The 13,178-nt window shown below is 48.0% G+C and overlaps 1 protein-coding gene across 1 annotated transcript in view; it reads left to right on the top strand.

Annotated features, from left to right (window-relative positions):
* ARIH2 (ariadne RBR E3 ubiquitin protein ligase 2) overlaps window positions 1–9,425 on the top strand; it is a 55,959-nt gene extending 46,534 nt beyond the window's left edge. Inside the window, 8 exon segments of the mRNA XM_084752691.1 lie at window positions 386–503; window positions 2,162–2,212; window positions 2,306–2,327; window positions 5,958–6,109; window positions 6,289–6,432; window positions 6,995–7,063; window positions 8,665–8,748; window positions 8,944–9,425. Of these exon segments, the coding sequence (XP_084608817.1) occupies window positions 386–503; window positions 2,162–2,212; window positions 2,306–2,327; window positions 5,958–6,109; window positions 6,289–6,432; window positions 6,995–7,063; window positions 8,665–8,748; window positions 8,944–9,015 (712 nt within the window). The 3' untranslated portion in view covers window positions 9,016–9,425.
* The last annotated feature ends 3,753 nt before the right edge of the window (window positions 9,426–13,178 follow it).

Below are 13,178 nucleotides of genomic sequence, written 5' to 3' on the forward strand. Positions count from 1 at the left end.
CCTAGAACCCGCTGTATAGACCAGGCTGGCTTTGAAGCCAGAGATCTGCCCCTCCCTCCAGAGTGCCACCTCCAACCAGCTCCAGTTCTTCCCTCCCCACCCCACCCCCATCCCCCATCTCTTTTGGCTTTTCCAGACAGGGTTTTCCTGTGTAGTCCTGGATGACCTGGACTCGATTTGTAGATGAATTTGTGCATCCTTACATGCAAATCTAGCCAGAGGCATAGAGAAGTTCCCCAAAATCTCAGTCCTCCTTTAAACCCGAATTAAGTTGCTCTTCAGAGTACAGCACTTGCCTCCCAAGGAACTGAGCTCATGGCTAAAATGTAAAACATGAAACCCTGACTTGAGGAATATTTGAATGTGTTTCTTTTCCTATTTCAAGTTTCAAGTGTCGACAGATGTATCATGCCCCCACAGACTGCGCCACAATCCGGAAATGGCTCACCAAGTGTGCAGATGACTCCGAAACGGCTAACTACATTAGTGCTCACACTAAAGACGTAAGGACTATATGTTACCTGTAATGCATCTTTCCTGTGGAATGCTGGTCAGGGCTCTCCCTAAAGACTGGCCATCTGAGCAGACAATCAGCCATGCCCAGTATAGTTTTACCAGTTTTTATTATTTATTTAATTTAATTTTTGTTTGTTTGGTTTTTTTGAGACAGAGTTTCTCTTTGTAGCCCTGACTGTTCTAGAGTTCCAGGACAGTCAGAGCTACATAATAGACCCTGTCTCAAAATTTGTTTTAAATAATATTTTTTTTCTTACTTCATATGTATGAACTGCCTGAAAGTATGTATATGTACTACATGCATGTCTTTTGGGTACTCTGGAACTGGAGTTATAGATGATTCTGAGCCACATGTGGTGCTAGGAATTAAACCCTGCTCAGCATCAAGTGCTGTTAACTGCTGAGCCATCTCTAATTCCAGATGCTTTTTTTGTTTTTGTTTTTGTTTTTCAAGACAGGGTTTCTCTGTGTAGTCTTGGCTATCCTGGACTCACTTTGTAGACCAGGTTGGCTTCGAACTCACAGTGATCCACCTGCCTCTGCCTCCCAAGTGCTGGGATTAAAGGTGTGCACCTCCACTGCCCAGCTCACATGCATTTATTTTAATAAAATTCCAAAATACTTAGAAAAGTGTGAACCAAAGCAGAACAAATTAGAAAAAAAAAATCCTGGTGTTTATTGAATGTATACCAAACTTTGATAGCCCTCAGAATGAAGTAGTTAATTGGCATAGCTCATAAATAGCAAAATTGTAATACACAGTTATTCTCAATATTTATTAAAGCTTAGCCCGGGGGAAGGATCCAGGGTTGCCTTTGCAAACTCACTGACTCACTTGGAATCACAGACTGCTTCACCTTGGTGGAAGGCTCCATGTCAGTCTGGTCTTGCTGGCCTTTTTCAAGTCAGTGGAGTTTTAAGGTAGTTTCCACGCTCTCTTCTGGAACCTATCATCCAAGCCAGCTGACTAGGACTTAGTCCAGCGTGGCCCATCTCCTAGCAGGCATGCAGGCACGCAGGCAGGCACGCAGGCAGGCACGCAGGCATGCAGGCACGCAGGCAGGCAGGCATGCAGGCACGCAGGCAGGCAGGCACGCAGGCACGCAGGCAGGCACGCAGGCACGCAGGCAGGCAGGCACGCAGACACGCAGGCAGGCACGCAGACACGCAGGCAGGCACGCAGGCACGCAGGCACGCAGGCACGCAGGCAGGCAGGCAGGCACGCAGGCATGCAGGCACGCAGGCACGCAGGCAGGCAGGCACGCAGGCACGCAGGCACGCAGGCACGCAGGCACGCAGGCAGGCAGGCAGGCAGGCAGGCACGCAGGCACGCAGGCACGCAGGCAGGCAGGGCGGCCTTCTGCTGCCTCAACCTGGCCTTAATCTGAGTGGCATCAAAGCAAGGACAGATGGAGAGGTCTTAGTGGGGCTCAGCTGACACTTGAATTATTTCAGAACCAAGCGTGCTGACCTCATTTCCTTGAGTTGCTGTTCCAGCCTCAGCGACCTGTCACATTTAAGTGAAACACTCCTTCCCAGAAGTGCTTGGGATGAGATATTAGACACAGGTGCCTGGAGTTTTGTGTACTTTTTCTTAGAGCTGGGCTAATGATTTGTAGCCTAATGGCCCCTTCTGTCTCCTCAGTGTCCCAAGTGCAACATCTGCATTGAGAAGAACGGAGGATGCAATCACATGGTGAGCAGGGGCATGCAGAGCTTGACGTCTGACATAGAGCCCTTGTTCAAAGCATTTTTCCTTAACGTGTTCTCTTCTGTTTCTCTTTGACAGCAATGCTCCAAGTGTAAGCACGGTGAGTCCCAGGCCTGGCCTCTGGTCCAGGGGTGTGGCCTATGTGTCTTGTGCTTTGGTCTCCATAACTTCCTAGTGAGTTCTTTTATAACAACGAAACAGCAAAATAAAGAGGAACCTCCATCACTTAGATCATTGTAATTGGCATAAGAGCAACTTTCGATTTGGGGGCTTAGGAGCATTCTTTTATGATTCTGCTGCCATCTTGCTGACATATGTAGGTAAAAGTCATGTTTGGCGAGACCCTCATGATCCTCAGTCATCCAACAAGACTTAGCTTTTCCTTATCTTTCTTTTATGGACAGGGTCTTGCCGGGCTGGCCTTGAACTCACAGGGATCCACCTGCCTCTGCCTCCCGAGTGCTGGAATTAAAGGCGTGTGCCACCACACCCAGCTGTTGTTATTGTTTTTTGTTTTGTTTCTTGTTTTTTTTTTTTTTTTAAGATTTATTTATTTATAATGTATACAGTATACGCCTGCAGGTCAGAAGAGGGCACCAGATCTCACTATAGATGGCTGTGAGCCATCATGTGGTTGCTGGGAATTGAACTCAGGACCTCTGGAAGAGCAGACAGTGCTCTTAACCTCTGAGCCATCTCTCCAGCCCTTTTGTTTTATTTTTTTTTGAGACCAGTTTTACTATGTAGCCTTGGCTGGCTTGGAACTTTTAACTATGTAACCAAACTGACCTCCTGCCTCCTGAGTGCTGGATTAAAGGTGAGCACCATCACACACAGTTACCATTCTCTGTTAGGGCTCATGTTGCTGCTATTCCCACAAGCCCTCCATAGTCAAGGGTCTATGGTAAAGTTACAGACAGTTTAGAGCGGTGTCTCTGAAGACAAGTCACAGGTAGTAACCTGTTCTTTGGTGAGGCCCCATGCGCTCCTTTTCTCTGTATGTGTGATGGAGTGAGGGAGTCTGTGAAACAGAGAAGCACTGTCTCGGAAACAAACAAACAAACACTCCTTCCTTTCTTGTAGAGGAATTGTATGTTATGTGCCGCAATACTCCCAGCTCTATGGGCAGGAGAATCAGTGGATATTTGAGGCCCACATGGGTCTCAGACCAATATAAAGAGAAAAGGAAGGAAAGTGATAAGACTGTGTCACACATTCCTAGTGCCCAAAAAGCCTCACTCTTTTGTTTCTCAGCAGAGCTAACTGTCATCCCTACTTTGGTATAGAATTACGTCTCTTACTAGCGCAACCCTAAGCCATGCATTATCCCTTACAGCAGTCGTAGGTGATGAAGGAGGGAAGGGCACCCTGTGACCCACAGTTGGACAAGGTCTTCCAGGAGAAGGACATTGAATAGCTTTGGCTCCCTGCATGTGACTTTTCCTTCTCCAGAATGTCCTAAGACCCATTTGGAAAGCCAGTGACCAGGTTAAATGTGTCCTAGGAAACAGAACTTACGACTGACAGGTTCTCTGGCAGAACATAAGGCTAGGTGGTGGGTACCTAACAAAACTGGTAACTCCTCTCCACTACACGCAAGAGTTATGTGAATACTTAGCACACTTGAGGGGTTTTTCTTCTCTCCTTCCTCACTGTGAAACAGAATCATAATTCTGCATATGAGCTATTGAGTAAGTAGAGATTTTATATTAATAGGCACTTTGGAAAGGGTGGGAGAGGTAGCTCCGTGAGTGACATCCTTGCTGCAACACAAACATGACAATCTGAGTTCAGTCCCCAGAACACAGGTAACAAAGCCAGGCATCGTGCCACATACTTACAATCCTAGTGTTGGAGAGGTAAAGAGGTGGGTCCCTGGGACCTTCTGCCAGCCAGACTAGCCTGCTTGGGTGAGCTCTAGAGCTTGTCTCCAAAAAAAAAAAAAAAAACAAACAAAAAACAACAACAAAAAGAGTGAGGGAAGGTGATACAGCTAGGACCTGGGGAGCAGCATTCAGAACTGAGCTCTGTGCCCCATGTGTGTGCATCCTCATAGGTGCATTCAGAACTGAGCTCTGAACTCCATGTGTGTGCATCCTCATAGGTGCATTCAGAACTGAGCTCTGTGCCCCATGTGTGTGCATCCTCATAGGTGCATTCAGAACTGAGCTCTGAACTCCATGTGTGTGCATCCTCATAGGTGCATTCAGAACTGAGCTCTGTGCCCCATGTGTGTGCATCCTCATAGGTGCATTCAGAACTGAGCTCTGTGCCCCATGTGTGTGCATCCTCATAGGTGCATTCAGAACTGAGCTCTGAGCTCCATGTGTGTGCGTCCTCATAGGTGCATTCAGAACTGAGCTCTGAGCTCCATGTGTGTGCATCCTCATAGGTGCATTCAGAACTGAGCTCTGAGCTCCATGTGTGTGCATCCTCATAGGTGCATTCAGAACTGAGCTCTGAGCTCCATGTGTGTGCGTCCTCATAGGTGCATTCAGAACTGAGCTCTGAGCTCCATGTGTGTGCGTCCTCATAGGTGCATTCAGAACTGAGCTCTGAGCTCCATGTGTGTACGTCCTCATAGGTGCATTCAGAACTGAGCTCTGTGCCCCATGTGTGTACATCCTCATAGGTGCATTCAGAACTGAGCTCTGTGCCCCATGTGTGTGCATCCTCATAGGTGCATTCAGAACTGAGCTCTGAGCTCCATGTGTGTGCATCCTCATAGGTGCATTCAGAACTGAGCTCTGAGCTCCATGTGTGTGCATCCTCATAGGTGCATTCAGAACTGAGCTCTGAGCTCCATGTGTGTACGTCCTCATAGGTGCATTCAGAACTGAGTTCTGAGCTCCATGTGTGTGCATCCTCATAGGTGCATTCAGAACTGAGCTCTGTGCCCCATGTGTGTGCATCCTCATAGGTGCATTCAGAACTGAGCTCTGAGCTCCATGTGTGTGCATCCTCATAGGTGCATTCAGAACTGAGCTCTGAGCTCCATGTGTGTGCATCCTCATAGGTGCATTCAGAACTGAGCTCTGAGCTCCATGTGTGTACGTCCTCATAGGTGCATTCAGAACTGAGCTCTGAGCTCCATGTGTGTGCATCCTCATAGGTGCATTCAGAACTGAGCTCTGTGCCCCATGTGTGTGCATCCTCATAGGTGCATTCAGAACTGAGCTCTGTGCCCCATGTGTGTGCATCCTCATAGGTGCGCACACACCAGAAAAGGAAGAAACATTTAGTTCCAGCTTTGTGTATAGAAATTTTTTTTAGCTTTTTTATTTAATTTTTAACTTATGTGCACTGGTGTGAGGGTGTCAGATCTTGGAGTTACAGACAATTGTGAGATGCCATGTAGGTGCTGGGAATTTAACCCGGGACCTTTGGAAGAGCAGACAGTGCTCTTAACCACTGAGCCAACTCTCCGGCCCCTGTGTATAAAAATCTTAAGGCAAACAAGAATTGTATGGTGGGGAAGAAGCTGACCAGTGAGTTTGTACAGTCAGCAGTAAGGCACACAACATGTGTGCTCGTGGGTTTGGGAGAGTCCATAGGCCACTGGCTGTTCTAACAAGCTGTGGGAATGGTCATTTGTGAAAAGAATGAGGGTTGCCTATCACTCTGCAAAGAGGCACCTTGGGAGTTTGTCCTCTGGTGCCCCTTCGCCCTATGCCCTGGAGGCGTGTGTGGTGGTCTGTGAAGGTAAATGGCTTGCCCCTGTCCTGTGCAGACTTCTGCTGGATGTGTCTGGGAGACTGGAAGACGCATGGCAGTGAATACTATGAGTGCAGCCGGTACAAGGAGAACCCTGACATTGTCAACCAGAGCCAGCAAGCCCAGGCCAGGGAGGCCCTCAAGAAGTACTTGTTCTACTTTGAGCGGGTAGGTGTCCTGTGCTGCCCAGCCCTCACAGCAGGCTCGTCACGGGGCCTGCGCTGCTTGGCGATGGGCTCTCCTCAGTGTGGCTTTTCAGTTGTGCAGGGTGGTGGGGAAGGATCGTGGGCATGGCCCACCAGCCGTGGTCTTTGTCCTTATCCTCTCTACCTTCCTCTGCTTTGTAGTGGGAAAATCACAACAAAAGCTTGCAGCTAGAGGCACAAACATACCAGCGTATTCATGAGAAGATTCAAGAGAGAGTTATGAACAATCTGGGAACTTGGATTGACTGGCAGTACCTGCAGAATGCTGCCAAGCTGTTGGCCAAGGTATCTACCATCTCACCCTTCCATCACTAGTCCCTGTTCGCTGCAGACATTAGGGTGAGAGGCCGCCTCTGAAAGGAGGGGGAGTTTGGTACCCTGCATAGCTTTCGTGCACATCTATGGGACCCCACCCCCATGTACTGGATATACTAGACGGCTCAACCCTTGGCTAGAGATCCTAGGGTTTTCTGATTGGTTTTACTGCCTCTGCCAACAGAGAAAATTAGAGCCTTTTCTTCCTTTGTCCTATCTCTAGATAACTGAAAGGAAAATACATGATTGATAAGTATTGAGATAGGTAGATTTTAATGTCCAAAGATAGAAAAGTCATGCGGCACTTGGTGGTCATCAATCAGTTTGAAGCATGGTGTTTCTGTGACCACTCTGTGTCAGTTTTCCCCATGTCACTCTGTAGTCCATCATCTCTGTTGCTTGTCCTCATTGCTTTAAGGTCCACAAGTCTAGAGTCACCGTTTGCCTGGTCGGATATGAATTCTAAGAGCCACCTAATAGGTGGATCAATTAGAATCAAAGAGAAAGCTTCTTTTTTTCTTTCTAATTCCAGTGTCGATACACCCTGCAATACACCTACCCATATGCATACTACATGGAGTCTGGTCCCAGGAAAAAGCTGGTAAGTGAAAGCTGCCTTTCCGCTCTTCCCTGCCGTTTTACTGTTTGTTTTTGGTTTTTCAAGACAGGGTTTCTCTGTGTATCCCTGGCTGTCCTGGACTCACTTTGTAGACCAGGCTGGCCTCGAACTCACAGCAATCTGCCTGCCTCTGCCTCCGAGTGCTGGGATTAAAGGTGTGCGCCACCACCCCCAGTTGAAATCATTTTTTATTTTATGTGTATTATTGTTTTCCTGCTCACATGCCTTGTGTGAGGATGCTAGATCACTCGGAGCTAGATTTACAGACAGTTGTGAGCTGCCATGTGGATGCTGGGAATTGAACTCAAGTCCTCCTGAAGAGCCACTGCTCTTAACTGCTGAGCCATCTCTCCAGCCCCGTGAGCGAAGTCTTTATGCATAACATTTTAGTACTTGGATGTATAGTTACTAAATCAAAGAATTTGATTTCTTTTTTCTGGGTCTCGAATAAGAAAAACCAGCCCAGACAGCCTTGAACTTAAAATCTTGCTGTCTTTGCCTCCAGTGCTGGGATTATAGGAACTTACCACCACATAGGCCAAATCGTTTGGTCTGTCTTTCTTTCTTTCTTTTTTTAAGGTTGATTTATTTATTATTATGCATACAGTGCTCTGGCTGCATGTACACCTACAAGCCAGAAGAGGGCACTGGATCACATTGTAGATGGTTGTGAGCCACCATGTGGTTGCTGGGAATTGAACTCAGGACCTCTGCAGGAGCAGTCAATGCCCTTAACCTCTGAGCCATCTCTCCAGCCTCCTTGTTTGGTTTTTCAAAGGATTTCTTTGTTTGGTTGATGTTGTTGTTGTTGTTGAGATTTATTTATTATGTATATGGTACTCTGCCTGCATGTGTGCCTGCCTGCCAGAAGAGGATACTAGATCACATTGTAGATGGTTGTGAGCCACCATGTGGCTGCTGGGAATTGAACTCAGGACCTTTGGTCCAGAGCAGCCAGTGCTCTTAGCCTCTGAGCCATCTCTTCAGCCCCTGGTTGGTTATTCTGGAGGTAGGTTTCATATAGCCCAGGCTGGCCTCAGACTCTAGATAGCCAAGGAGGACCTTGAGCTTCTGATACTCCCGAGCGTTGGGATTACTGGTGTATTCTACTATACCCAGTCTATACAGCACTGGGAACTGAACCCAAGACTTCATACATCCTAGGTAGGTGTTTCACCAACTAAGATAACATCCCTGTCTCCCAACTTTTTAAGGCTTCTTATTGGCCAGGTGGCTGGAGGAACATAAAATGTTGAACAAATGCAATGTCTTGAGAATATCCATTTTAACTTAACTTTTGCAGTATCTGTGTCCCAGTGGTTTGAGACCATCTTTTCTGTGGTTGTAATTTCTCACCTTCCTTTGGTGGTAGATGACAAAGATTCTTTTGCCATTTGCTCCTCTCTCCTCGGAGCTCTTTGCTGTTTTCCAGCTCTGGGCATAAAGATAGCAGGCACGCTGAGGACATGTCAGGCTTGTCAGCTGCTAATTGGAGCCTGAGGTGCTTGCATGTACCCTCCGTCTGCAGGCCCTGCCCGGCTACAGCCCCCTCTCCTTTTGACCCTCCTGCTCTGCCCATACAGTTTGAATACCAGCAGGCTCAGCTGGAGGCTGAGATTGAAAACCTTTCATGGAAAGTTGAGCGTGCAGACAGCTATGACAGAGGGGTAAGTGCTTGCTGCCTTCTTGCAGGTAAGGGAAGGTTATCATATTAGTATTGATTGTGTTTGTGTTAGCATGGGACTTAAAGCTGCCACAGTGGAGGGTGGGAAGGTTAGCCCCAGATAGGAGAGCTGTGGCTTTTGCTAATCTCTGCTGCTTGCATTGGGACTTTAAACACCTATTGTGTGTCCTTCATATAGGACTTGGAAAACCAGATGCACATAGCAGAGCAGCGAAGAAGAACTCTGCTGAAGGATTTCCATGACACCTAAGCTGGGCTGTGGATGTGCCGGGGTGAGGAAGATGTCGCTGTGAGGCCTCCCGGCTACTGTACTGCATGCTGCAGGCTCTGCCTTTCACGACCCCAGGCAACAGCCAGGGCCCCACTCCTGAGAGACACTGGCCACACACCTCTTAGTCAATTTGTTTTCTCCTCATCTTTTTGCTTTTTGTTTCTACCAGGGTAGAGGCGCTCTTGAACTGGCCTCTAACAAGGACTTTTATTTTTCCCCTGGACGGTTGTTGGGTGGGAGGGAACTTTTTTTTTTTCTGAATGGCTATTAATAGTATTAGATCATTACAACTTATGTAATTTTCAAAGGTTGTACGATTATAAAGAAAAAAAAGACAAACCATAGATAACACAGCGCCCTTGAAAATAAATTGGCATTGGAGTGTTTCACCCTCTAGCTATTTCACTTAGAATGTAACTTGATGCTGCCCACCTACCGAGCCTCAGAATATCTGCACTGCCAGGGGCCCTGGGGTGGCATCTGCTTTCCAGCATCATGTTTGACCATAGCTGTCCCAAGGGAAGAGCACGGGTGGCATATGGTGGGGCTGAGTTGGCCTGCATAACAGGCCTGGAGCACAGTGAGTTCCATACCTCCTGCCTCAGCTGGGCAGCAAGGGCACAGAGCAGAGCACGGTCTCACTACGGCCTTGCTTTTCTTCTTGAATGTGAGGTTATCTGAGTCAGGCCACCAGGCCAGAACCCACCACCGAGGTGTGCTAACGTTAGCGCCTCCAGACTGGGAGACTGGCTCAGCACGGTGCTTCCTCTTGTCTCATGAAGAGAAGAGACCCACCTTTGAAAGGAATAGTTCCCTCAAATAAGTTTCCTTCTCCTTGGTCCTTCTTTTGATCCAGTATTCAAGTGGTGTACTCTGACCAGGGTCACATGTGGCCATGTCCGGCACTGTCTTACTGTGTTACGGTGAACAGAGTCCACAGGGTCAGAGTTCAGCATGGCCCTTCCAAGGACATGCGCCTTGTGTTTCAAGAGCTAGATTTGCACAAATTATTTTTATGTTAACCTGGAGTGTGGCCAGAAGCTGCTCTGAGGTGGGGTGTGTTCCCTTCTGCCTAGTTGCAGCTGCCAGAAGACCCCATCTCTGTAGTCTGGGAGTCTAAGAACAGGAGAATCCCTGGTCTGTGGTCCCAGTTCCTGTACTAGAAGGGGCTGGTCAGAGGAAAGGACCAGCTCTTGCACAGTCAAGTGCAAAGGAGCAGGCAGCCGGCCTGGTGTCCTTCCTATCTTGACCCTTGGCCTGTGGGCCTGTGAAAAGTTAGGTCTGTGATCTCTGCGGTTTCCATGGCTTTGTTCAGTGCCTCCCCTCTGAGACTGGCAGAGCTGTCTATACTTGACGGGGCCTCCCTGAACTCCTAGGAGAGCCTATAGAGAAATCTGTGAATACTATGATGCAGATTCTTTGATATTCATACATTTTCACCTCCAGTCAGCAATTTCCTAGGTACCATGTAAAGCCGTAAAATTGAGTTGTTCTTGAAGACAGGTGACAGCTGTGACTCTTGGGGTACATGGCCAGCTGCGCATTCTCTTTCACCTCCTCAGGTTTTGTCTCTTCATGTTGTCCCCGACAAGTGGGAGACTGCGGGGTGCACTGGGAATAGAGTGTGCTGAATGAGCCCAGACTAACAATGGGAGCCGATTGTGAACAAGGAGTGTGCCTGCTGCAGGCCCAGCGTGGCATGTGGAAGCTGTGCTAGTGCACAGTCCTCTCCATGAAGTCCATTCGGTGGCACTGCCATGACACAGGACAGAGTTGTGGCCTGCAGCCTGCTCTCCCTTGGGCACAGCTGACTTGCACAGCTGCCATGCTCCTACTCATGCGCTGTGACCCTGACCATAGGCACCACAGGAGGCTCTGCCAGCCCTCAGTGGCTGTCCTTTGTTAACATTATCAGGAACATCTGAAAGGTCAGGCAGAGGTGGGTTGCTTTGGTTTGCTATTCTGCCCTGCAAGGGGCAGAGAAAGATGGTGTTTTCATGACCTGACCAGATCCTTGTTTTTCTTCAAAGAAAAGTTGAGGCACTGTCATCTGCTCAAAGTTGAGTGATTTATTGAAAATAAACTAAGTTTCTGATTATAAAAATGTGTGAAGTCTTTCTTCAAACTGCCCAGGTAGCTAGCTGCCTTCTGTTCTTTCCTCTCCTCCAAGGGTTGAGAGGGCCCAGCCATACTTAGCACTGCTTTTCTTCCTGTGGGGAAAAGGTGGTTCTGGGTGCTCCCTGCAGAAGAGGCAACTTGGAACTGTTATTTCTTCTCTCCGTGGGCACAGCCTGAGCCATTCCCTGCAGGCCTTTTGGGATTGAGGTAGGAATGCCCTGAGTGAGTCCTGCCCTTAAAGACTCCGGGTCCCTCCAAAGCAGATGCAGAACCACAAGGCAGAGAGCATTGTGGCTCTTGAAAGTTATAAACTCAGGACAAAAACTGGAAATGGGTTTGAATTCCCATCTGTACCATCAGGCATATGAGCAGCACTAGTGAGAGGAAACTGCAGGATAAGGTGAACTCGAGGCTGTGGCGGGCTCCACTCCACACTGCTCTGGGCCTCGAGTGTGCTTCCCTTCTGCTTCACACGGGTGCAGCAGGTGTGAAAGGACACTACCCTAGAAGTGCCTTTAGTCCGCAAGGGACATAGAAGGAACTGAGCACTAGGGACTTTGGGGGTAGGGGTAAAGTGTGGGTGTTTTGTCTGCTTGTGTACTGTGTACGTGCCCGATGCCTGAGGAAGCACGTGAGTGCTGGGAATCAGGCTTGGGTCCTTTGCAAGAGCAACAAGTGCTCTTACACTGAGCCATCACTCCAGCCTCACCAGTGAATGTGTTTTCTGGGAGCAAGGCCCAGGACCAGTTAAGATGGGGACGTCCTTGAAAACCAGGGAGCGTCGGTACCATAACATTCACACTACCTTTCGTGTTCTTTACACAAGAGCATGCCCCTGGCAAGAAGGGTCGCTGGGTAAAGGCATTTGACAGCTGAGGACGAGCCACAGGATCTACGTGGCAGAAGGCGAGAACTGCTGCAGATTGTCCTCTGACCACACTCTCACTATAGCACAGACGTGTACATACACACGTTCAAAAAAAATTTTTTTTTCATGTATTTTAAGAGGCTGGAGAGCTGGCTCAGCAGTTTAGAGCAATTGTTACTCCTGCAGAGGACATGGGTCCAGTTCCCAGCAGCCACATGGTGGCTCACAGCCGTCTGTAGCTGTAGTTCAAAGAGATCCAACACCCTTTTCTGGCCTTCATAGGCATGCATATCTTGCGCATAAATGCATGCAGATAGAACATATACATTTTCCTAACATTTTTTAAAGGCTAGAAGGATATAGTCTGAATATTGTTGGGTTGGGGTGGAAGCCCAGAAAACTCACTCCAGACACAGATGCTTAAAATGAGAGCTTTATTTTCTGAGCTCAGGGAGGCGACCAGTTCAGGATCTGGTCCAGCAGGAGACTGTACAACATTTGTAAAGGATAGGAACACAAACTGAGGCCAATCAGATTTTGACATAAGGGGTTGAGGAAGGGAGTTTACATCTACCATGATTATGGGAGAAGCCTGGGAACATGAACCGTGCCAGCAAGATGGGGAAGGTGTCCCCAAGATGTCTGGACTCAGACAACTGCTTGTTTGTTTGTGTTATGTTTTTATAACAGAAGCTATTCAGCTGTAGAGAAGTCCATAGGGCCTGGGGCCTTGAATTGAGTTTTTCCCTGTGATCAAATGGAAGTCTAAACACAAAATGGTAGTACTTAGAATACAGGGTTTTTATTTTGGGGGGTTTGTGTTTGTGTTTTTGTTTTTGTGTAGCCTTGGCTGTCCTAGACTCATTGTAGACCAAGCTGGCCTCGAACTCAAAACTATCCACCTGCCTCTGCCTCCCAAGTGCTGGGATTAAAGGCATACACCACCACGCCTGACAGGTTTTTGTTTTTGTTTTTAGATTTATTTATTACAAATACAGTGTTCTGGCTACATGTATGCCTGCACACCAGAAGAGGGCACCAGATCACATTATAGATGGTTGTTGGGAATTGAACTCAGGACCTCTGGAAGAGCAGACAGTGCTCTTAACCACTGAGCCATCTCTCCAGCCCTAGAATACGTTTCTTTTGCTTGTTT

Source organism: Acomys minous, assembly GCF_964271855.1.
Source record: "Acomys minous genome assembly, chromosome: 13".
Classification (NCBI taxonomy): Eukaryota; Metazoa; Chordata; class Mammalia; order Rodentia; family Muridae; genus Acomys; species Acomys minous.